Raw genomic sequence first — 26,235 nt, 5'->3', positions numbered from 1 at the left:
TCTTTCAAGTACTGCTTCTGCTCTCTAGTCTCCCTTTTAGGAATTATTCACAGCTTGGCTTAAACAGTGATTCCCCACTGGAAAAAAGTAATAATAATGGATTAACAGTGTGTCTCTCAAAATTAAAAGAAAATCAATGAGGTAGGGAACCAATTTCAGCTCATTATATTTAAAGAAAATCAGAAATGATGTTGCCATTCAGCCCAAGAGAAGAGAGCTGCTAACTCTGTGGTATGGAGCTTCCTTTTAAAAAAAAAAAAAAAACATAAACTTTATCAATCTTACATACAAGTGTTGTAGTTCAGACTTGATTAAAACCACGACTGGGATGGGGAGGAATTAACTAAAATTGGTTTCAGTCATGACACCAAGCTGAGTGCTGCAGTTGACATGCCAGAGGGAATGGATGCCATCCAGAGGAAATGATGCCATCCAAACGGAAGGGATGTCATCCAGAGGATGACACCCTCCACCTGGACCAGCTGGAGAGGTGGGACTGTGCAAACCTTATGAAGTCCAATAAGGACAACTGCAAGATCTTGCACTTTGTTAGGGACAATCCTTGCTACCAACACAGGCTGGGGGTGATGTGATGGAGAGCAGTCCTGAGGAAAAGGACTTGGGTTACTGATAGACACAAAGCTGGACATGAGCCAACGATGGGCACGCACAGCCCAAAAGGCCAACTCCATCCTGGACTGCATCCCAAGGAGTGTGGCCAGCAGATTGAGAGAGAGGATTCTGCCCCTCTGCTCTGGGGAGACCTCACCTGGAATACTGTGTCCAGCTTTGGAGCCCTCAGCACAAGAAGGACATGGACCTGTTGGAGCGTGTCCAGAGGAGACCACAAAATAATCCAAGGGCTGGAGCACCTCTCCTGTGAAGCCAGGCTGGGAGAGTTGGGCTGGGTCAGCCTGGAGAAGAGAAGACTCCGGAGTGACCTTAGACCACCTTCCAGTCCCTGAAAGGTGCCTGTAGGAAAGCTGGGGGAGAACTGTTCCCAAGGGTATGGAGTGATAGGACAAGGGGTGATGGTTTAAACTAAAAAAGGGGAGATTTAGGTTGGGTATTAGGAAGAAGCTCTTCCCTCTGAGGGCAGTGGATCCCTGGCCCAGGTTGCCCAGAGAGGTGGTGGAGGCCCCACCCCTGGAGACATTCAAGGTCAGGCTTGCTGGGGCTCTGAGCGACCTGCTCTAGTGAAGATGTCCCTGCTCACTGCAGGGGGTGGGTCTAGATGCCTTCAAAGGTCCCTTCCAACCTAACATATCCTGCAAGTCTATGAAGGTCATGTAGAAGATGGGTCAAGTTATACAGTGAATTGTACGGCTTTACCAGTCTCCCACCTGCATCTACTGATTGTTTCTTTACCCAAATAACATCACTAAGTCCTAAACTGTTCCAAATAGATAAAATTAAATCACTGGAGGTTTTTTTTACATTTAACCTCAAAAAAAGGTATCATTAAAACTCATCACTGGACTTATTCTGGTATGAAAATCCCAGATGACACTAAATACAGAAGAAGGTAGTGCGCTCTCTGACCTTGTTAGTTTGGGCTTACTCATGTGGGGGAATCATATTTTCCTAACAGTTTCTATTTCATGAACTTTTGTGTTTTTAAATATTTATATCCAACATCAAATATTTATAGTTCATAATTCCAAAAATAGACTAGAAAACAATTTAAAATATTTAAACATATTTCATTGTAAAAAAGTTGTAAATATTTCAATAGATTCCATAGTAAATGCCTAAAATGTGTAAATACCTTGGTGGGCCTGCACAGGAACCTGCTAAAAGGGAAGGCTGACAAAGTCAAGCCTGTGACTGGGCCCCAACTCCCAGTGACACGGATATCGCTGTCTACTTTCAACCCCCCGCCCCAGGCGGTAGCAGAGCTCCCTTCCCAGGGTGCCCCAAGCCCCATCCGGCCTGGTCTTGAACCCTGACAGGGAGCCAGGGGCAGCCCCAACTTCTCTGGTCACCCTGTGCCAGGGCCTCCCCTCTCCCCAGGAAGGATTTCTGCCTCCCAGCCCCTCTCCAGTTGCTCTCCTGCAGCTCAAGGCTGTTCCCCTGGGCCTGGCCCTCCCTGCCTTTGGCATCAGCCCCTCTCCAGCTCTCCTGGAGCCCCTCGAGGGAAGGGACTCAAAGCTCTCCCCAGAAGCAGCCTTCTCTTCTTGGGGCTGAGCCAGCCCAGCTCTCCCAGCCTGGCTCCAGAGCAGAGGGGGTCCAGCCCTCCCATCATCTATGTGACCTCCTCAGGACTCACTCCTACAGCTCCATGTTCTCCTTGTTCTGGGGACTCCCAAGCTGGAGGCAGCACTGCAGCGGGGTCTGTGTCCCAGAGCAGAGGGGCAGAATCCCCCTTTCCCAGCCCTGCTGGTCCCGCTGCTGGGGATGCAGCCCAGGACACCGGGGGCTTTCTGGGTTGCTGGCGCACATTGCTGGGTCACATTGACTCTCTCTCCCCCTAACACCCCCAAGCCCTTTTCCTCAGGGCTGCTCTCCATCCATTCTCCACCCAGCCTGTAGTTCTGCTTGGGATCACCCTGCCCCATGTACAGGACCTTATCCTTGGCCTTGCTGAACTTCATGTGGATCTATCTATCTAAAACCTCCACATCCACATAACAAGGAGTGAAACAGCAAAACCTCCCCCTGATCTCACTGAACTGTTGCTTTTCCGTGAATTCCAGCGAGATTTTCTTTTCCCATGCACTAAGCTGTCACACAAATAAGATTTAGCCACTTTTTGTCTTATTTGCTCAAAGAAAATGACAGTCTCAGTAACTTTGAGGGGAAACTATAGTCACGGGCCACACGTAGCTTAAAAAGAAACACAGGAAAAAGACCTCCAAAGTTTCGTGTCAGCTTTTCATTCCCAATATCCTCCTGCACTACAAACAGGCCTTTTGTCATCTGGCTCATTTTCTCACATGATAAGGGGCGGTTAAAGGGAAAAGAAACTTTTTTCAAACAGGAAAGAGGGAAAAGCTGGCTAATTTCCTTCATGTTTTGCCCTGTTCTTGGGCCTAGGCCTTATCTGTGAAGCCTGGGGACAGCGTGTTTTCAACGCAACAGATTTCTGCAGACTTAATAAATTAGTATCACTTCTTGTGGGAGGATGTTTGACGATTAAACTGTCAGGACATTGTATATACCTCCCTGTAAGAAGGTCAGCATGTGCTGGCTGTTTTTTCTCTTGGTTGTTCTAAAGACCTGTTAATTTCTGTCCATCTTGCTGGTCATGAAGACTCCATCCACTTTGTGAATATATTTCTTGAAAGGATGAAAGCTGGTTGGGAGTTTATCAATCATTTCTTACTGAAAACTTTCAAGACAAACTATTTCCTTGAGGGAAAAGTGTTTGTTTTAGAAAATCCCAGAATTCCAGAATGACAAGGATGGAAAAGACCTTTAAGCTCATCAAGTCCAACCATTCCTGTCCTACGCTAAACCAGATCTCTCAGTACCTCATCTACCTATCTGTTAAACATACCCAGGGATGGTGACCCAAGCCCCTCCCTGGGCAGCCTGTTCCATGTAAGCAGAGACATTGAAACAATCTTAGTATCTAAGTAAGATTAAAAAAAATGTTAACCTCAAACCAGGTTTTTTAGGAAAATATTTTGTGGTGGGTTTCTGCTTGTGGACAGTCAAAAATCAACATTTCTGGTGGGCTGGAGTGCAACAAAAACCCTGACAGTGCTTCTATGATGGAAAACCTTTTCATAGAATCCTAGAATCTCCTGAACTGGAAGGGACTAATAAGGCCCATCGAGTCCAACCCCTCCCTCCACACAGGCCCAGACAAGTCAGAGCAGGGTACGGAGTGCACCGTCCAGATGCTTCTTGCCCTCAGCCCAGCTCGGGGCTGTGACCCCTTCCCTGGGGAAGGCCTGTGCCTGACCCCCCCTCTCAGGACAGAACCTCTTCCAAAAATCTAACCTAAACCTCCCCTGGCACAACTTCATGCTATTCCCTTGGGTTCTATGCCTGATCCCCAAAGAGAGGAGATTGGCACCTGCCCCTTCATTCCCCCTTCTCAGGAAGCCACAGACCACCATGAGGTCCCCCCTCAGCCTCCTCTTCTCCAGGTTGAACAACCCCAGGGACTTCAGCCTCTCCTCGTAAGACTTCCCCTCCAGACCCTTCCCCATCTTCAGTGCCCTTCTCTGGACACTCTTCAAGAGTTTTGTGTCCCTGTTGTCCTGTAGCACCCAAACCTGCCCCCAGGACTGGAGGTGAGGCCGCCCCAGCGCAGGACAGAGCGGGATAATCCCCTCCCTGGACCGGCCGTGCTGCGCTCGATGCCCCCCAAGATGAGGTTGGCCCTCCTGGCTTCTTGTGCACACGGCTGCCTCCCTTTTTTATGAATAGTCTCTTTCGGAGGCTCTGACTGTGTGTGTTGAGAGTATTTTTTAATGTAAATTAAGCCACGGGCTTTGATCTTGACTCAAGGATTGTGTTAAGTCTTTGGCAACAGCCCTCTCCTCATAAACCAAACTTTTGGGATGGACCATGAGCACCTTGAGTGGTGGGTTCAGGTTTGGGTGCCTCACTACAGAAATGCTTGAGGTGCTGGAGTGTGTCCAGAGAAGGGTGCCAAGGCTGGTGAGGAGACTGGAGAATAAACGTCATGAGGAGCAGCTGAGGGAACTGGGGATGTTAAGTCTGGAGAAGAGGAGGTAGAAGGGAGATCTAATCGCTCTCTACAAGTACCCAAAAGGAGGTTGCAGAGAGGTGGGAGCTGACCTGTTTTCCCTAGTGACAAGTGATAGGACAAGAGGAAATGGCATCAAGTTACACCAGGAGAGGTTTAGATTGAAGATTAGGAAACACTTCTCCCCAGAGAGGGTTGTTTGACATCAGAACAGGATGCCCTAGAAGTGTTTGAGTCTCTGTCCCTGGAGGGATTTAAAAGATGGTTAGATGGGGTGTTGAGGGACATGGGTTAGTAGTGGTTGGCAGGTTAGGGCGATGGTTGGACTTGATGACCTAAAGGGTTCCTTCCAACCAAGCCAATTCTATCATTCTATGATTTTATGTAAAAGTAGAATTTACAACACATTCAGAGGTGGGTTCCACAACCACATTGTTTGTAACACTCTTCTAGCCTACACTACTCAAAATGTTACTCAAAATGACACTTCAATACTCCAAAGTTTGACCCCAGTCACAGTGGATCAGGTATTTAATTGAAGACAGTCCATAATTTGTGCTTGGAAAAGGTTAATAGTAGACATTCAATTAGCAGCAGTAATCACTCTGCTTGTATTTCTTGAAGTTTCAGTCTTCAGTGTGAAAATCATCATGCATATCCCACAAAAACTAACAGCCAGCCGATAAGCTCCACACATCATCTACAAAGAGAATACGTGGCAAAAGAATGCTCGATAACTGTTCATCAATTAAACATTCTTTGATTAATTAGAAAACATATGATTTCAGACAAATTCAAAAGCCTGAGCAAAATCCCTCATTCTCTTGTACTTACTGATTAACAGTGGTGAGGATGTAACTTGTAACTGCCAAGTTAGGATCCTATTAGATCAGTGCAATTATATATTTTTAGAAAAACTGGTTGCAGCATAAGCAGCTGGAAACTGAAAACATGCAGAACAAGGAAGAAATGCAGCAAATCTACAGCCCAAGTGGGTTAGTCAAGTAATGAAGTTCCTGTATTTGGGGTACTGAGCTGGCTTTAGACACGAACAACACGTTCGTTGTCTTCTACAAAGCTAAAAACTACCAGCAGCGCCGATATAGGGTGTCACATCACACAACCACCATGTGAAAGCACCATGTTGATGCTGAAGAGTTTAGGAAGAGGGAATTGCAGTTGTATTTTACACAGGGATTGCCCTCTGGAAAAAGAAGGGAATTAAATTCTTAACAGGGCTGCATTTCCTCTGTGCACGCTGATCGCCTCCAGTCATTACACGAGCTTCCCCATTCACACCCCAGGAGAAGTAACCGATTATGCACATTGCTCTTCTGAGCTGTGAAGTTTTTAATTCACACCCCCCCCAAAAGATTAGACTAACAATTACAAACACCACAGAAGCACGGGAGATAGGTGTGAAGCTGATCCCCACAAATAACTCAAGCTTCCCCCCACCATTCCCAATTTATTTTATAGATATATATATTATGCATTCTGTTGCCACCTCTACACGAGTGTAAATTCAGCATCCTGAGCCACATGCACATAGGATAACAACACAAACACTGATGGTAAATACTACAGTATACCTCTGCTATTGTCATTCTCATAGCACTGACAGGTGAGGGCTCAATATCCACCAGCTGAACCGCATTAAAACTCTGGATGCGGCGGACGCACAAGGATGAAAACACACAGCAGCAAAGATTAGAAAGGCAGGGTAGGGAGAGTTGGGAAGGTATTTATTTTCTCAGTGTGAAACCTAAAATTTGTGGAAGTAACTGACCCCATATGAAGGAAGCAGAAGAATAATCAAAACAGCTGTTTGTTAACATGGAAAGACAAAGGAAATGGTGTTAGAGATGTTAGTACATCTGGAAAAATCACTCACATGTCTGTATTAGTGGGGTTTGTGAATTTAACCACCTCAACTGGAGATCAAGGCATCTCTGTCCAAATCAGTTTAGTAATGAATTGAAATAATAAAAAGCTGTATAGGGTTAAATTTTCAGACTTATTTTAAACTTTTAAAACTTATTTTAGACTTATTTTAAACTGTTATTTCTTAAAATAACGTTAGTTATATCAGCGGGACACCAACAACCCACCTTTAGTAAAGTGCTGTTTGGAAAGGCATTTCCATACTGTGATTTCCTCAATGTTAATGACATTAACAATCACTTTGGAAGCAACAGATGCACCAAAATAATATTTTCAGAGAGTATTTTGAGAGATTATTTTGAAACACAGAGTTCTAATAGTATTCTCTCTACATCAATAACAACTTATATGTATGTCTAGCTATTTACTGAATAATTTAGAGGTATATGGATGCTTGATTTGCCATAGCATCCCACATGTTGTAGTCAAATATTAGTGACTATTGTGAGAATCTCACCATAAAACATCATCAAAATGTAGCAAGAATGATACTGGAAGCAGTAACTGGACTGCTGGTCATAATCTGAACGCAATAAAAGAGAGATATTCTGCTCTTTTGTGGGTGATGCTGAGCCTGTTTGATGCTTTTGTTCTGATTACCCACTTACTGCAAGCAGAGCTGGTGGAATCAGGCCACTTTCCTTTTCTTTTCCGAAAATATAGCACAAGGTTAAAGCAGAGCGGGATACCAGCGGGTGCTTTTCTCTTACCCATTTATAACAAGAGTGGTAAAAAACTGAGTAAAGAATAAATATGTGAAAGAATTCAGCAGGGTTCTTACAGTGTCGCTGTCACTCGGTTGGAACTGGAAAGGCTGCGGTTTGTGAAACACGGAGTTCTCCTGTAAAAACAGCTGTAGATTGTAATCCCGCACCACCTGGAAGAACAAACCACAAACCAGGACAAATGCCATTTAGATCCATTGGTCTGTAAACCCAAAAACGTGCTGCAGTACAATTGGTCCCTTATTTAAGAGACAGAACTGTGAATGCATCAAAAGGAAACACAGGACTTGATTCCAGGTGGTTATTCAGAAGTGACAGGTAGGACACATACTGAATGACAAAGATGTTAAAAATACTGGCCATTAAGCAATGAAAAGTCATAAAAAAGTAAAATGGGGGGAGAAAAGGCCAACTAGTGGGTGTACAACTAGTTGGACTCCTAATTGGAGTGAGTCCCAAGGAGGCCACGGAGATGATCAGGGCCTGGAGCACCTCTCCTGTGAAGGCAGGCTGAGAAAGTTGGGCTGGGTCAGCCTGGAGAAAAGAAGGCTCTGGGAAGACCTAATTGTGGCTGAACAATCCTTAAAGGGGTCCTACAGGAAAGTGGGAGAGGGACTGGTCACCAGGGAGTGCAGGGACAGGACAAGAGGCGATGGCTTCAAGCTGGAAGAGGGCAGGGTTAGGTTAGATGAGGGGTGAGGCCCTGGCACAGGGTACCCAGAAAGGATGTGGAAGCCCCATCCCTGGAGGTGTGTAAGGCCAGGCTGGATGAGGCTTTGGGCAACCTGGTCTGGTGAGGGTGTCCCTGCCCATGGCAGGGGGTTGGAACTAGATGGGCTTTGAGGTCTCTTCCAACCCAAAGCATTCTACAATTCTATGACTCGATGATCTTTATGGGTCCCTTCCAGCTCAGTATATTCTATAATTCTCTGATTTTTATCTCCTCTTGTGGATAATTTCTCTTTCTTAAGCAGAAACATATTATTTTTACACAAATTATTAGTTGCAGAAGCTGAAAAGACTCCAGGGAATAATGCCCACAGAATCAGTTGCAAAGATGCATCTTTTAATAGCAAATTGCTTTCAGAGAAAACCCTCAGAGCTCGCATTTTGTGAAACCAAAACTCCTTCAGCTACTAAATTTGTTTAATGATACACTTCAGATGGCGTGACGTGTATCCCTAAACAAATCTCTTATGTCACAATTTAGACATCTTTAGAAAGAAAAACTCACTGATTGCAAGCTGGGAAAAAACCCTCCTAAAGAATTCCAGAGAACATTCCCTGCTTTGCTTGAGGAAAATATGCAAAGAGATAAAATCTCCTATTAACTTAGGGGTTAAATGTACAGAAGTGTATAATAAAGATGGTATTTATCCAGAAATAGCAGTGGTTGTATGTGATGGCGAATTCTGATTGCGCTGGGTGGACAACGGTAAATATGACACGTTCTCCCTCCTATCAAAATGTTGATGCTTGTGTTACTGAAATACTGAAGTGTAAAAAAATTAATCTTCAGTTAAAGAAAGTAAATAGTCCTCTGGGGCCAATAATGCAATCATTTAAACCAGCAAAGTATATAATTACTGCGCCAATTTGAGCAGCTGAATGTAAACATATCCCAACGCGTAGGGAATGTACAGAGAAGGCAGACAGGGGGTCTGCATTAGGCATTCCAATCAGGAGAGATTTGGAAAATCTTTAAGGAGGAATTGTCTGGCTTGTGTCAGAAATATTGTGGCCAGTAGGTCTAGGGAAGTGATTGTGCCCCTGTACTCAGCATTGGTGAGGCCGCACCTCGAGTGCTGGGTCCAGTTCTGGGCCCCTCACCATAAGAAGGACATGGAGGTCCTGGAGTGAGTCCAGAGAAGGGCAACCAGGCTGGGGAAGGGGCTGGAGGGCAAATCCTCTGAGGAGTGGCTGAGGGAGCTGGGGGTGTTGAGCCTGGAGAAGAGTAGGCTGAGGGGAGACCTTCTCAGCACCTCCATTGTCCTGACAGGAGGGTGCAGAGAGGTGGGCGATGGTCTCTTCAGCCAGGGAACAGGAGCTGGGACAAGGGGAAATGGGCTCAAGCTGCACCAGGGCAGGGTCAGCTCAGATGGGAGGGAAAAGTTCTTTCCTGCAAATGTTGTGGGGCTGTGGAACAGGCTGCCCAGGGAGGGGGCTGAGTCACCTTCCCTGGATGTGTTTAAAAAAAGGATAGATGAGGTACTTAGGGATATGGTTTAGCTTAGGACAGGAATGGTTTGACTTGATGATCTTAAAGGTCTTTTCCAACCTTGTGATTCTGTGATTCAGCTGATGCTCAGCACTGACCATGGCATCGAGATTGTTTCTGCCAAACACCTCCAAGCCTGTGCATCGTCCTTTAGGTGTAGGTGAACACCTGATGGAGCACGCAGCCCTCGTACAGTGTCCAATCTACATAATGGTTTTAAATCAGCTTCTTTTAGGAAGAAAAACCCTGAAGTGAGTCCATGAAAAGCTATACAAAATATTTTAATGCACTCTTCTTCACTATGAGGATGGTGATGTCCTGGCACAGGGAAGTGGTAGCTGCCCCATCCCTGGAGGTGTTCAAGGCCGGGTTGGATGGGGCCTTGAGCAGCCTGGTCTGGTAAGAGGTGTCCCTGCCCTTGGCAGGGGTCAGAACTTGGTATCTTGAAGGTCCCTTCCAGCCCTGGTTCTGCGATTCTATGATCCTAACCCCACCACACAAAACCACAAGATAAGGTCAGACCTGGGACAGCATACAAGTCCAGCAAATTAATACCCTGGCACATTTTGCATGGTAGATTTGCTAATTGTTAAGAAGAAAACACTCCTAAGCAACACAATATTGTCAGGATTAAGCAGCAGCTTCTCCAAATAGATTTCCTGTTATCTAGAAATCAAGTCAACGTCCTCACACCATTTCTTTACGAAGTCAAGGTCAACAGACACGTTAAAATAGATTCAAAATCATGTGTTAAATATATACCATATGCAAAAAGAGGGCATCGTTAGAGATGCATCAATGAAATTCTTTGCCCTATGTTGGTGAAGCTTCTTACCATAAACTTCAAAGAACTGATATTCAGAAGGTAAATGGACTTTCAGAAAACCTTCCAGAGAAAATCAGATTTTTTGTCCCAAAAGAGAAGCACAAGAAGTACAAGTCTTGACTAAGTCTGTGGATTGAAGATGCATTTTAGGTTGGCTGTTAGGAAGAGGTCCTGCCTGAGAGGGGGGTCGGGCGCTGGCACAGGCTCCCCAGGGAAGGGGTCGCAGTCCCGAGCTGGGCTGAGGGCAAGAAGCGTCTGGCCGATGCGCTCAGTGCCCTGCTCTGACTTGGCTGGGCCTGTGTGGAGCCAGGGGTTGGACTCGATGGGCCTTAGGGGTCCCTTCCAATCCAGGAGACTATAGGATTTTATGATTCATATGTGGGTGACGACTTCTGAACATGCAAGAGGAATTATATGGCTCACCCAAGTCAGCAGCAATAAAACCTTCAATGCTGAAAGAAATGGTGCTATGAAAAACCATGAAAGCCCTTCATTTTATACAGAGAACTTTGGTTTGAGGTTTTTCCCTCCATCCTGACAATCTCCTAAGGAGCTGGCTGCAGCACAGCCCAGGTTATCGGCAGCAGCAGCAGCCTCTGGCTCTCTGACACCTTAAAGGTAAGGAATCACTTTTGGGAAGCAACTTGTCTCATTCAAATTAAATGTCATCGCATCCCATTCTGTAAATAAAATTCTGGTTGACATGGAGAAAACAGAAGCACCTGAACCAATGACCTGAAGTGTCTTTTCTAAACGGAGCTTGGCAGGCTTGTCACCTTGTGCTTAAAGCTGAGACAGAATAGGTGAAGTTGAAAGAAAACCAACCCACCAATAAATATTTCAAATCATTACTTTGATGGCACGTTGTCCTTTATTCCAAATTACTAAACTGCTAACAAGTTTCACAGAATCACAAGGTCGGAAAAGACCTTTAAGACCGAGTCCAACCGTTCCTGTCCTGTGCAGACCCAGATCTATCAGTACCTCATCTCCCCATCTGTTAAACACACCCAGGTGTGGGGACTCAGCCCCCTCCCTGGGCAGCCTGTTCCACAGCCCCACAACTCTTGCAGGGAAGAACTTTTCCCTCCCATCTGAGCTGACCCTGCCCTGGTGCAGCTTGAGCCCATTTCCCCTTGTCCCATCTCCTGTCCCCTGGCTGAAGAGACCATTGCCCACCTCTCTGCACCCTCCTGGCAGGTCAGTGGAGGTGCTGAGAAGGTCTCCCCTCAGCCTCCTCTTCTCCAGGCTCAACACCCCCAGCTCCCTCAGCCGCTCCTCAGAGGATTTGCCCTCCAGCCCCTTCCCCAGCCTGGTTGCCCTTCTCTGGACTCGCTCCAGGACCTCAATGTCCTGGTGAAGAGCCCAGAACTGGACCCAGCACTGAAGGTGCAGCCTCACCAGTGCCCAGTCCAGGGGCACAATCCCCTCCCCAGACCTACTGGCCACACTATTTCTGACACAAGCCAGGATACCATTGGCCTTCCTGGCCACCTGGGCACACTGCTGGCTCATGGTCAGTCGGCAGTTTGCTGCGTGTTTGACACTCAAGCTGCTTTTGAAACACACGCAGAGTATTTGACAGAGTTTCTACTTCAGATTCTCCTCTGCTTTTTGAGCTGACTGATTCCTGTAACAGGGATCTCCTGAAAATGCTGGAAGTTCAGAAGAAAGGATGAGCAAAGCCCCTGGCCAGGGAATAAACCACCAATTCATGTGTTCAGTATTTCAGGGCTAGACGCATGTTTCCAGTAACAACTTAATACAACTTTTTCTTCTCTGCGTTCTTGAACTGCAAGAAGGTTGGTGCCAATCAGCTATAAACCAGTTGTAAAACTCCTGTTGGGACCTCACAGCTGTATTTACATTTTTGTTCCTTCTCCAAGCATTGTACTAAGTCAGTAAAGCAGAAACTATTTTCCTCATGATGTTGTTACTGAGTAAAACCTGCAGGCTTCAGGCCACACAGAGGTTTGCTAACACGAGCTATCACATCATCAGTGCACTCAAATAAACAGCAAGGGTGTTCTGACACAAAGGACTTGGGGGTGTTGGTGGCAGGAAGCTCAGCGCGACTTGTCACTGTGCTCTGGCAGCACAGAAAGCCCCCCATGTCCTGGGCTGCATCCCCAGCAGTGGAACCAGCAGGGCTGGGAAAGGGGGATTCTGCCCTTCTGCTCCACTCTAGGACACAGAACCCCCGGCAGCGTTGCCTCCAGCTCGGGGGTCCCAGAACAAGGAGGACAAGGAGCTTTGGGAGCCAGTCCCCAGGAGCCATGGAGATGATGGGAGGGCTGAACCCCTCTGCTCTGGAGCCAGGCTGGGAGAGCTGGGCTGGCTCAGCCCCAAGAAGAGAAGGCTGCTTCTGCGGAGAGCTCTGAGCCCCTTCCAGACCCTTGAGGGGCTCCAAGAGAGATGGAGAGGGGTTGGTACCGAGGGCAGGGAGGGCCAGGCCCTGGGGAACAGCCTTGAGCAGGAGGGCAGCTGGAGAGGGGCTGGGAGGCAGAAATCCTTCCTGGGGAGGATGGGGAGGCCCTGGCACAGGGTGACCAGAGAAGCTGGGGCTGCTTCTGGCTCCTTGTCAGGGTTCAAGGCCAGGTTGGATGGGGTTTTGCACCCTGGGCTGGTGAGGTTGTCCCTGCCCACAGCAAGGGGGGCACTGGGGGCAGCTTTAAGGTCCCTTCCCACCCAAACCATTCTGGGTTTCTGTGATTCTCTGAACTGTTTAGAAATGACAGTTTAGTTAGATGAAAGCCCCAGACAGGCAACACTCCAAATACTCCGATCAGGAAGCACCGGTTACAATATTGATAAATGAATGATGAGTATGTAGGCATTATACATAAGCATATTTAATTAAAAGACACAAACCCACCATTTTGGGGGAAGATATTTTAAGCTGCCCTGAATGACACCCACCAAGGTAAATTACTGAAAGCCCTTCCCCAGCAGAAGATAACATGGTACTATCTTTACAGCCGCTGCCAATTAAATGCAAAGACAAGCTAGTGTGAAGCCAATTTTTAATCCCCTCACTTTGTGTTTCCTAAGGTGTGAGTTTGCACGCTTGCAGGTGAATAATGAACATGTTAAATATGTTGTTTCTACATAAGTCCCTGCATAAATGAGCTCTGTTTCTATGCAGGTGGTTAAAGTATGTGGATAAAGGAATATTGTAACTCCTCCAGAACAGCTTGTTTGAGCTCAGTAGCAGTGATTTATTACCTTTTTTTTTTTTTTTTTTTTTTTTTAGTCCAGCAGATGACTTATTTAACTATCAAAATTATCCTGGAAGCCATCAGTGATTGTGGCAGCTCGACAAAGCAAACAAACCATGTCTACAAGAAGACTCTAATCTCTTTTCTGTATTTGCTGTTCTTAATTTAAGGGAGGAAACACTGTAATACTCCAGTTTTTAAGCTGACAGTCAATTATTAATCACACACAGAATCACAGAATTACAAGGTTGGAAAAGACCTTTAAGATCATCAAGTCAAACCATTCCTGTCCTATGCTGATCCAGATCTCTCAGTACCTCATCTACCTGTCTGTTAAACACACCCAGGACCAGGGACTCAGCCCCCTCCCTGGGCAGCCTGTTCCACAGCCTCACAACTCTTTCAGGGAAAAACTTTTCCTTCCCATCTGAGCTGACCCTGCCCTGGTGCAGCTTGAGCCCATTTCCCCTTGTCCCATCTCCTGTCCCCTGGCTGAAGAGACCATCGCCCACCTCTCTGCACCCTCCTGGCAGGTCAGTGGAGGCGCTGAGAAGGTCTCCCCTCAGCCTCCTCTTCTCCAGGCTCAACACCCCCAGCTCCCTCAGCCGTTGGATTAAGCAACAATCCAATGAGTTTCACAGGGCTTCACTGTGATATATGTTGTTAGTCATCCAGCTGCAATTTCTCTCCCCAAACACTCCAAGCACCTAACACTGAATATCTCTTGATATCTGTTCTATGAAGTTCTTGTACTGCATAAACTCTCTCAGGAGAACTCGAGCTGGGTGGTAACAGGAGAAGTCTCCCCAAGAAAACTGTCTAGTTTCTTTTAACTTAATACCACTGGGGAGTAACCAAAAATAATAACCATTCAGTTCTGTCACTATTTTGGAAGCAGATCTTAAGCCTGGGAACTTCTATATGCTCTAAGTATTTGGTTACAAAGGATCATTCAGTAAAAACTTACCCTGCTGGAAGTCTCCAGTAAAAACTGGAAGGTGTTTTGTACAGCTTGGCATGTCTCTAGTTCAGTCCTGCTGAATGCCATTAAATAATCCTTAAGGTGATCATACACATTTCCATCGAGAGCCTGGAGGAGGGAAAGAATTTGGGAAAATTATGCAAGAAAATAAGGAAAGTAATGTGTACTTTGCCATGTGAGCAGTTAATGTTGATATTTAGATTTGGAAGATGCTCATAAAAGATCTTCTAACACATATTTGTCTGTAATTATTAGCCTGGACAGGTGGACAGCTTTCATTTTTGACAGGGAGGGATGACAGTTTCATTTCCACTGGATGGCACCACAGAGCATCGCACCAGTAACACATTCTACAAAACCATTTCCATCCAGTTGTGTAACATGCCCATGGCAGAGCAGTGAAGTCAGGTTTGGGAAAGTGGGATATGCTCAGGGAGATGGCATTTACCTCAAGAAAGGGAAGGAGTAACCACAAGGAGTTCTACAGGAGCACTGCTCAAATCACTGTATCACACTACAAATGACATCACTAAACATCCAACATCTGTCTGCTTCAGACACGCAGCTATTTGCTAATTCAAATCCACTAATCAATACCTGCCACTTTGCATAAGCACAATGCATCTCTCCTGCCAGACAGACAGCAAAAAAATTGATCATAAACTTTACAGTTAGGGGAGGGTGATGTCAAAAGTTCATACTCAAAAGCCCTGATGGAACCAGAGCCATAAAATCCCATCCCACAGCCTAGATTAGTAGGTACTAAGCACATACAGCTTTGCAAGTGACCAATACTTTCACTGAAATGTCTGACTCTGGATATATTTTTATATATTTATATATTTATATATAGAACCATAGAATCACAGACTGCGTTAGGTGGGAAGGGACCTCTGAAGGCCACCTAGTCCCACCCCCTGCAGTGAGCAGGGACATCTTCACTAGAGCAGGTCGCTCAGAGCCCCATCAAGCCTGACCTTGAATGTCTCCAGGGATGGGGTCTCCACCACCTCTCTGGGCAACCTGGACCAGGGATCCACCACCCTCAGAGGGAAGAACTTCTTCCTAATGCCCAAGCTAAATCTCCACTTCTCTAGTTTAAAACCGTCACCCCTCGTTCTATCACTCCATGCCCTTGGGGATATGTAATAAAATATATATCCATATGTATTTTGTTCAGCCTGGCAAAGAGAAGGCTGCGGAGGGACCTCATGGCAGCCTTCCAGTTCCTGAAAGGAGCAGAGAAACAGGAGGGGACTGAGCTTGTTAAAGGGAAGAGACTGGCAGGACAAGGGGGATGGGATGAAGCTGGAGGAGGGAAGGGTCAGATGAGATATTAGGGGGAAGTTCTTTACAGAGAGAGTGGTGAAGGGCTGGAAAAGGCTGCCCAGAGAGGTGGTGGATGCCCCATCCCTAGAGCTGTTCAAGGCCAGGTTGGATGGGGCCCTGGGCAACCTTGTGTAGCTCCAGGCCTGGAGGTTGGTGGCCCTGCCTGTGGCAGGGGGGTTGGAACTCTATGATCCTTGGGGTCCCTTCCAACCCACACCAGTCTATGATTCTGTGATTCTATGATTCTCTGCCATATACTCTGGTAAGCATGGCTTCTAATAAATAAATAAATAATTATTAATAATAAAAAAAGCTTATTAAAAAGAATTATGTAATATGAGTTTACAGCTGGAATGTTCCGACTGATAAAAACATCAGGAAATTCCCAACCGTAAAAGCCCTAAAAAACATACAGCGACGCACACGCATTGGTTCTCCTCTCTTCTGGTGTAGGAACAGCTTGACTGGAATCCTTCTTTAGCCCCACATTTACTTCCTGATGTGTAGTCCTGGGTTAGCCCTCAGTATCAGTTACCTGAGTGCCAAAGTCAGCATCCCGTTTCAAGGGCATTGCTTTTCAGATCCCACCAGCAGTGGGTCTGTCTCACACTTCCAGAGAATCACAGAACCGTAGGGGTTGGCAGGGACCTCCAGAGCTCATCACGTCCAACCCCCTGCCAAAGCAGCTCCCTAGGACAGGTCACACAGGTCGGCGTCCAGACGGGGCTGGAATATCTCCAGAGAAGGAGACTCCACACCACCCTGGGCAGCCTGTCCCAGGGCTCCCTCACCCTCACCGGGAAGAAGCTCTTCCCCAGATTGGTGTGGAACTTCCTATACTCTAACTTGCAGCCATTGCCCCTTGTCCTGTCCTCACAGACCACTGAAAAGGCGCTGGCCATTTCCCCCTGCATCCCATACTTAAGATATTTATAAACATTAATAAGGTCCCCTCTTGGTCTTCTTTTCTCCAGGCTGAACAGTCCCAGCTCATTCAGCCTTTCCTCGTAGGGGAATACAAACGATGTTTAAAATTCTCAGGACTGGTTCTGCTCACGGGAGAGCTGCTGCACACTGACAGCAATTCTGAAACTTCCCCCAAAATACAGAACTCACAGATTTTTTAGGATCGAGCCCATCAGTTCCTAAAGCTTTTTAGATCACACACCGTGCTGGAGTGCGACCCTGCTAATAAATGGGAATAAACTAAACTTGTTAAAGTAATTAGAAATGTGCTGTTTGCAAAGCAGCTGTGATTTCTGCATCCCAGTGGGCTGCAAATGTGGATTTCAGAGTTCAACCCGCCTGCCTTCACAGAATCACAGAGCGTTAGGAAGTTGGAAGGGACCTCAAAAGATCATCTAGTCCAACCCCCTGCCATAGCAGGATCACGTAGACTAAATCACACAGGAACACATCCAGGTGGGTTTGAATGTCTCCAGCGAAGCAGACTCCACAACCTCTCTGGGCAGCCTGGCCCAGGACTCTGCCACCCTCACAGGGAAAAAGTTCCTCCTAATGTTCATATGGAATTTCCCCTGATCCAACTTGCACCCACTCCCCCTTGTCCTGTCGCTGCCATCCCTGAGAAGAGCCTGGCTCCGGCCTCCTGACTCTCACCCTTCTCATATTTATAGACATTGATGAGGTCAGTCCTCAGCCTGCTCTTCTCCAGGCTAAAGACACCCAGCTCCCTTGGCCTCTCCTCATCAGGAAGGGGTTCCACTCCCTCCATCACCTTGGTGTCCCTGCACTGGGCTCTTTCAAGGAGTTCTGTGTCCTTCATGCCCAGCCCATATGGCTTTTTTATGTTAAACCAAGCAGGAAGGCTTCACTTAAATCTTCTACGAGCGTAAACGTCTACGTCAGAGTTTGTCACTCCAGGTCCTTTGGAGAGAAGTCGGTACTTCTGTGGTGTGATTTATCTCCCTCAAAGATAGATGGCTAAACTAGGTCAGATGAAACACAGCATCCAGTGCCTATTCCCCCCCACTGACCATAAACAGCGCCCAGACAATTAGCTCAGATACACATGTCTACTCAGTGGTCATGCAAAGCTGGGTGAGACGAACCCATCTCAACACGCTTGTTCTCCACAACTGAGCATTTTACCACATCTGTGGTTGCATTCTCTACTTTTAGGGGTATAAAAAAAGACAAATAAAATTAACTTCATTATTTCCCCACTCCTCTTGCAATGACCCCAGCTCTGAAGTTCTGTGCTGAGGTGCTACGCTACCCCCCGCAGCGCGATCCAGGGATAAGGAAGATATGTAGGAAAGAACATCAAAAGAAAAGCATGAGGAAGCACACAAATCTGTCAGTGTGTGAAAACTGCACCACAGCCTTTCTCCTTTCATTAATTAAAAGTGGTTTCAGTATGATGAAGTTCTTAAATACCGATGAGAGCTGACAAATGAAGTTATTAAAGTCGGTGCAGTACAACACAGGTGCGTTTGTTGGCTGAGTGAGCTGAGAGAACGGCTCCAACATGTGCTAAAAACATCCTCATTGCGTGGAAAGTGGTCAGGGCCTGCAACAGGCTGCCCAGGGAGGGGGTTAAGTCACCAGCCCTGGATGTGTTAAAAAAAAGGGTAGATGAGGTACTTAGGGATATGGTTTATCTTAGGACAGGAATGTTTGGCCTTGATGATCTTAAAGGTCTTTTCCAACCTTGTGATTCTGTGATTTGTAACCAACCCTGTGTCTAACCCTGTATCTGACAGGATCATCATGTTTTACAGAATTACAGAATGATATGCTAAACCATATCCCTAAGTACCTCATCTATCCTTTTTTTAAATACATCCAAGGATGTTGACTCAGCCACCTCCCTGAGCAGCCTGTTCCACAGCCCCACAACTCTTGCAGGAAAGACCTTTTTTCCTACATCTGAGCTGACGTTGCCCTGGTGCAGCTTGAGGCTGTTTCCCCTTGTCCCATCTCCTGCCCCCTGGCTGAAAAGACCATCGCCCACCTCTCTGCACCCTCCTGGCAGGTCAGTGGAGGCGCTGAGAAGGTCTCCCCTCAGCATCCTCTTCTCCAGGCTCAACACCCCCAGCTCCCTCAGCCACTCCTCAGAGGATTTGCCCTCCAGCCCCTTCCCCAGCCTGGCTGCCCTTCTCTGGACAGAGAAGTACCAGAGAATCACGATTTCCAAGGATAGAACAACATCAGCATTAAGAAATCCTTTCTTCACAGCAGACTTGTCATACTTAAGGTACCGAAAATAGGTCAAGAGGGACACAAAACTTTTGGAGTGTCCAGAGGAGGGCAATGAGGATGGGGAGGGGTCTGGAGGGGAAGGCTTACGAAGAGAGGCTGAAGTCCATGGGGTTGTTCAGCCTGGAGAAGACGTGACTGAGGGAAGACCTCATGGGGTCAGTGGCTTCCTGCCAAGGGAGTGAAGGGGCAGCACTGATCCAGGGCTGGAATCCGAGGGGATGGCGTGAAGCTGCACAGGGGAGGTTTAGGCTGGGTGTCAGGAAGAGGTTCTGTCCTGAGAGGGGGGGTTGGGTGCTGGCACAGGCTCCCCAGGGAAGTGGTCACAGCTCCGAGCTGGGCTGAGGGCAAGAAGCGTCTGGCCGATGCGCTCAGTGCCCTGCTCTGACTTGGCCTGTGTGGAGCCAGGGGTTGGACACGATGGGCCTTACGCGTCCCTTCCTACGCAGGAGATTCTGGTATTCTAGGATTCTGTGATTCAGACCTCTATAACTGCCAATCACCCAACCCTGGACCCTAACGGACCAAGTGAAAACCCACCGTCACAATTACACTTGTAAAGCTCTGAGGGTTTCCACTGACGAACTTACACTAGTCTCATCCAAACTATCACTTCCTAGAAATGTTGTAATTTTTATCACAACCAGTTATATTCCTACATGTTTTTGAAGTCCCTACCCCTGCCCAGAGCCCCACTCTTCCAGTAAGACAACCAATCTTGGGTCATCATACACCGTTTTGCAAGTTCATCCACCTCACCAGTTTCCTTGCTCTCATTTTGCTTACACTGAGCATTAAACCCCTTGACAAACACTTTGTAAGCTGCCACCAGCCAGTTGGAAACAATATAGCTGATGCTGAAGGTAAAGAATTTCCTTACATGGGTGGAGGTAACGAAACAAAATTAGACCTGCTCCTGCCCAACCCAGACTATGGTCTGAAAATGAAAAGATAAGGAGAAGTTTTAAATCAACCGAACAAAAAATCATTGTGCTTGTGGAGTGATAACTATGCTATGAAGTCAATGGGAACATGACACATTTTCCTGTTCAGTAATCCAAGCAAGATCCCCGAATGAACAGGGAGATGTGTTCAGATCTCAGATTCAGCCTGGAGAAAAGAAGACCAAGGGGGAACCTTATTAATGTTTATAAATATTTTAAGTATGGAATGCAGGGGAAATGGCCAGCCCCTTTTCAGTGGTCTGTGGAGACAGGACAAGGGGCAATGGCTGCAAGTTGGAGCACAGGAAGTTCTGCACCAACATGCGGAAGAACTTTTACACAGTGAGGGTGAGGGAGCCCTGGGACAGGCTGCCCAGGAGGGTGTGGAGTCTCCTTCTCTGGAGATATTCCAGCTCCGTCTGGATGCCAACCTGTGCAATATGAGCTAGGGAGCTGCTTTGGCAGGGGGGTTGGATGTGATGATCTCTGGAGGTGCCTTCCAACCCCTATGATTCTGTGATTCTGTGTATCATAGAATCCACCTTCTGTTTATTTTAAGTAGCCCATTAAAAAAGAAAATTAATTTCTTACGCCACCCTATTCTCATTTGCATTAGAAAAGGCCTCTTAGTCTTATCCCCCATGGTTTTGGAAACCCCCCTGTACCCCGCTACAAACAGGTCGTATTTTTCATCCCATGTTTTCCGTAACACAACTCTGTTTTAGTTACTTAACATAAATAAACCCCCTCAAACAAACACTGTAAATGACATAACGTGGATACTGGGTGGAACTTTCTGAGCACCTATGTTTCAAATTTAGGCCTATAATCCCTTAAATAAACAGTACAATCTCATAGACGGTGCAGCTTGGGAATTTTCAGTTGAATGCTTTTGGTAAATGAGGCTCTGAGCTTTTTAATTTTTATATGCAAATAGCTCAGAAAAGAAAAAGGAAAAGTTGGGGTAGATAAAGAACATAAATAACCGTAGCTAAATTGTTAACAGGAATTATTACTGCGAAGATATCGGCTTCAGCGTCCTTCTGGGCCTAGGAGAGGTCAAGAACAAAAAGAGTTTGTGTGTATTTTAACACCAGCATAGTGACAGATCTCACACTGTTGGATGGTGAAGGACAGAGGATTTGAAAAGCTCATCTAAAACTCTAAAGTAGAGAAGTCAAATGGCTTTGCAGAGCTCAGCAGTATTCAGATTGGGTGATACGTGACGGCATTTCCAAAGGACGTTGGGAGAGAAAGGAAGGAAGATGAGGAAAACCCATCCGCTCCAGCTAACAGATACATCCCATAGTGACTTTCCTTTAAAAATGCTGATTCCTCAAAGTAATTTATTCCAGGCATCAACATTGGGGATCTGATTGATGTTTATAAATATCTGAAGTGTGGGACACAGGGGGACATGGCCAGCCTCTTCTCAGTGTCTGTGGGGACAGGACAAGGGGCGATGGCCTCAAGTTGGAGCACAGGGAGTTCCACACCAATCTGGGGAAGAACTTCTTCCCAGTGAGGGTGAGGGAGCCCTGGGACAGGCTGCCCAGGGGGGTGTGGAGTCTCCTTCTCTGGAGATATTCCAGCCCCGTCTGGACACCGACCTGTGTGACCTGTCCTAGGATGCTGCTTTGGCAGGGGGGTTGGACCCGTTGGGCTCTGGAGGTCCCTTCCAGCTCCTACGTTTCTGTGAGTCTGTGATTCTGATCTGGAGAAGGAACTCACTTTCTTTACGGCTTTTTCTTTTTAAATTCTTCCATGGCTGCAGTACTCATCACTGCTGAAACACCCAGCTTCTCCATCAAGACATCCTAACATGAAAGTGAATCAAGTCTCCGAGTATTTGTCAACAAAACGCGGCTTCTAGATAGAAATTACCAACAAGCCCGAGATCAAAGCAAGAGAAGTGTCCCCTGAACAGCACGCCCGCAGCACCCGTGTATCTGCTGTCATAAAAACTAGTGCAAGCTTCTGCTTTTCTCAGTCACTGGAATCCTGGAGGAACAACTGTGCAGTGTCTGAACCTGTCACGATGCTCGACTCTGACTTCCAAGTGATGGGGAGCTTGGTGCCTAGCCTGCCCTTCGTGGGCTGAGGATTTGATTGAAAAAAAGCATTTGGTTTTAATTTGCTGAACTATATGAATGAGAACTGCAAAGGAAAGCTCATGGCAAAACTCTGAACTCTTCTATGATAGTTACCAACGCAGGCTGGGAGGTGATGTGATGGAAAGCAGCCCTGTAGAAAGGTACTTGGGGTACTATGGACACAAAGGTGGACATGAGTCAACCATGGGCACTTGTAGCCCAGGACACCGTTGGCCAGCAGATTGAGATGGGGGATTCTGCCCCTCTGCTCTGGGGAGATCTCATCTGGGGTGCTGTGTCCAGCTTTAGAGCCCTCAGCGTAAGGACATGGACCTCTTGGACTGGGCCCAGAGGAGGCTACAAGGATGATTGGCACCTGCCCCTTCACTCTCCCTTGGCAGGAAGCCACAGACCCCATGAGGTCTCCCCTCAGCCTCCTCTTCTCCAGGCTGAACAACCCCAGGGACTTCAGCCTCATAAGCCTTCCCCTCCAGACCCTTCCCCATCCTCACTGGCCTCCTCTGGACACTCTCCAAGAGTTTCCTGTCTCTCTTGAACCGTGGCACCCAAACCTGCCCCCAGGACTGGAGGTGAGGCCGCCCCAGCACAGTGCAGAGTGGGACAATCGCCTCCCTGGACTGGCCGTGCTGGGCTGGATGCCCCCCAGGATGCAGCTGGCCTCCTGGCTTCCTGGGCACACGGCTGGCAACATCCTGCATGCTTGCACATGCACATAGATGAGCTGCTTAGTGGGGGAGTTGGCAGTCCTCAGTTAAGGGTTGGACTTGATCTTAAAGGTCTTTCTCAACCTAAATGGTTGCTCAGAAGAACGTTGTTAAACACCAAACTGCAAACAAGGAAGCAAAGATATTCCTGGGTCATTTCCACACAGGTCAGGAGCAGAGACATGATAAAAAAATTCTGGGAACGAGTTCAAATCAACAAAACAGACCACAAGGTGGGATGAAAACAGGAAGAAATAGCTGAAAAACATCTTTCTTTGTTTTCCCCTCTATTCTCCCAACCTCATGAAGAAGCTTTTATCATGGGAAACATGGGAACAACAAACACAAGGTGACAGCAAGCACCCTGACTTCTGTTTGCTTGCCTTTCAGCTGGGTGCTCATAAACATGCTCTGCACTTTCCCTTACCCCAGAGCTTTGTGTTTTCTAGAGTCAATAGTTTTTGGGCTTGTTTGCAAGTTCTTTGTTTGGTCTCATTAGTCAACTTGATGACTGTTCTGCACATAATTTTGTTCCTTTACAATTTAGGATGGGGGGGTCATTGTTTTTAATGACAAAACCTTTGTGGCTGGTGCACTAAAGTCTACTCTGAGCACAGCAAAACCTGGAATGGTCACCAACAGATGCCCATCACCCTCCCCCAATCCAGAGACAAAGTCCCTTTAAAACAATTGTAAGCCAAATTAATGATAACATTAAATAATCCTCTTAGATCTGTCTCAACAGATCACACAGCAGTGACCTGTGGTTGCTACATTCAACAGCAAAGGTCTGGTAGGTGAACACAGGCACCAAAGGACATCTTTTGAAGAATTCTTTGCCCCATGAGGCAGCCAGACATGAGAGTTATACTGGCACAGGGTGCCCAGAGAGGATGTGGAAGCTCCATCCCTGGAGGTGTTCAAGGCTAGGTTGGATGGGGCCTTGAGCAGCCTGGGCTGGTGAGAGGTGTCCCTGCCCATGGCAGAGGGTTGGAACTAGATGAAATTTGAGGTCATTCTTATCCCCTCATATGTCATTCCATTTACCTGAGTTAACATACAGGATATCTTATAAAAATACACTATAATTTGGTTATGTATCACCCAATCACAGACTCACAGAATGATGGGGGCTGGAATGGACCTCGAAAGATCATCTAGTCCAACCCCTTTCCAGAACAGGATCACCCAGACTAAATACCACAGGAACGCATCCCGGGTCACGGGGTTTAAATGTCTCCAGAGAAGGAGACTCCCCAATCTCTCTGGGCAGCCTGTCCCAGGGCTCTGCCACCCTCACAGGGAAAAAGTTCCTCCTGACATTCCCATGGAACTTCCTCTGCTCCAGCTGCACCCGCTGCCCCTTGTCCTGTCGCTGCCATCCCTGAGAAGAGCCTGGCTCCGGCCTCCTGACTCTCACCCTTTACATATTGATAGGCACTGATGAGGTCACCCCTCAGTCTCCTCAAGGCTAAAGAGACCCAGTTCCCTCAGCCTGCCATCATAACGAAGATTTTCCACTCCCTCCATCACTTTGGTGTCCCTGCACTGGGGTCTTTCAAGGAGTTCTGTGTCCTCCTTGAGCTGAAGGGCCCAGAACTGGACCCAATATTCCAGGTGGGGTCTCACCAGGGCAAAGCAGAGGGGGAGGACCTCTCTTAACCTATTAAGCACCCCCTTCTAATACACCCCAGGATGTCATTGGCCTTCTTGACCATGGGGGTACAGTGCTGGTCATGGTCATCCTGCTGTCCTCCAGGACGCCAGGACCCTCTCACCTTTGCTTGTCTTCAAGGTGTCCATCCCCAACCTATATTCAATGTAGTGAATACAGAATATAGGTTGGGGATGGACACACTGGGGAGCAACACAGGGAACAGCCATGTTCCTGAAAAGGCACTCTACTAAAGGATTACTAAACACTCCTTACTACTCATACTAAAATTTAAGGACATCCCAAGTGAAACTATTTTTAGGTGCTTTCTGTAATCTACACAGCTGAGCAACATGTTCTTAAAAGGAAAAGGGCTCCAAGTCACAGCCCTGCACTGTATAATTACTGTAATAATTATAGAATCAGAGAACAATGGAAGAAATGATCTCCAACAATAAAGGAGAAAACATCACAGGGGGTTGCCAAAGGTACAGCAGCTGCACCACAGCACACGAGATTAATCCGTGTTTCCCAACTATCACACAGAATCACAAGGTTGGAAAAGACCTTTAAGATCATTAAGTTCAACCATTCCTGTCCTAATCTAAACCATATCCCTAAGTACCTCATCTACCCTTTTTTTAAATACATCCAGGGAAGGTGGCTCAACCCCCTCCCAAGGTTGGACTTGATGATCTTAAAAGTCTTTTCCAACCTTGTGATTCTGTGAGATTCTGTGGAAGTTCTTTCCAGAGAGAGTGGTGAGGGGCTGGAACAGGCTGCCCAGAGAGGGGGTGGATGCCCTGTCCCTGGAGGTGTTCAAGGCCAGGTTGGATGGGGCCCTGGGCAACCTTGTGTAGATCCAGGCCTGGAGGTTGGTGTCCCTGCCTGTGGCAGGGGGTTGGAACTGTATGATCCTTGGGGTCCCTTCCAACCCACACCACTCTATGATTCTGTGATTTCCCCCCACACCACCTCCACAACAAACCCCCATTACGACAGTATTCCTAAGGAAGTAGTGATGGGTCCTTGGCCGTACTGTGTTCTCCAGAAGCTGAGAGTGAGTTAGAAGCATCTCCTATTTGACACATGACAATGATGAGGAATAAAAATCACCAGAAAAATAAACAAAAATGGGATAAAAAAACCAGATATAAAAAAAATATCTGGTAATTAAATCACTTCTTAAGCATGGCTTGATTGGAAGCACCTAATTATATTTTACTCTCAGAACATCATTGGAACATAACTGCATTAAAGTAAGCTTCTTTCCCAACTTCTTTCCACACACTGTGATTAATGCTCTTTAAAACTACTTTATTCCACAATGACGATGTCCTAACAACACTGCACAGTCAGAACAGAGTGAGCAGTGCTTCAATCACAGCTAGAGTGATGTTCCAAGAATCTGGTAGGCTTGGGATGTCTTTGATACAAGGGTGACTTTAATACCTCATCTTTGCTCTTGAATTAAGGGAGATTTTCAAAATTAATTCTATGAACATTCTCTCTTGTCCCTTTTCAAATTGGAAATGGGTTTCTTGAACCAACTGCGCTAAACATGAACATCGATACATAGGATTTAGAGATGTTCCTACCCAAAATCAGCAAGTTTGCTGATAACACCAAGCTGGGTGGTGAGGTTAAATGTGCCAGAAGAACGGGAAGCCATCCAGAGGGACCTGGACAAGA

At 46.8% G+C, this 26,235-nt stretch overlaps 1 protein-coding gene across 1 annotated transcript in view; it reads right to left on the bottom strand.

Annotated features, from left to right (window-relative positions):
- FCHSD2 (FCH and double SH3 domains 2) overlaps positions 1–26,235 on the bottom strand; it is a gene marked incomplete at its 3' end in the record, with an annotated part of 184,739 nt that overhangs the window by 40,605 nt on the left and 117,899 nt on the right. Inside the window, exons 9-10 of the mRNA XM_084266759.1 lie at positions 14,562–14,684; positions 7,389–7,484 (exon numbers count right to left, since the gene is read on the bottom strand). Coding sequence (XP_084122885.1) covers positions 7,389–7,484; positions 14,562–14,684 — 219 coding nt within the window. The remainder of the gene's footprint in view (positions 1–7,388; positions 7,485–14,561; positions 14,685–26,235) is intronic.

The sequence above is a fragment of the Gallinula chloropus genome (assembly GCF_964237585.1).
Source record: "Gallinula chloropus genome assembly, chromosome: 1".
In the NCBI taxonomy this organism is placed as follows: domain Eukaryota; kingdom Metazoa; phylum Chordata; class Aves; order Gruiformes; family Rallidae; genus Gallinula; species Gallinula chloropus.
This window is presented reverse-complemented; position numbering and strand designations above follow the sequence as displayed.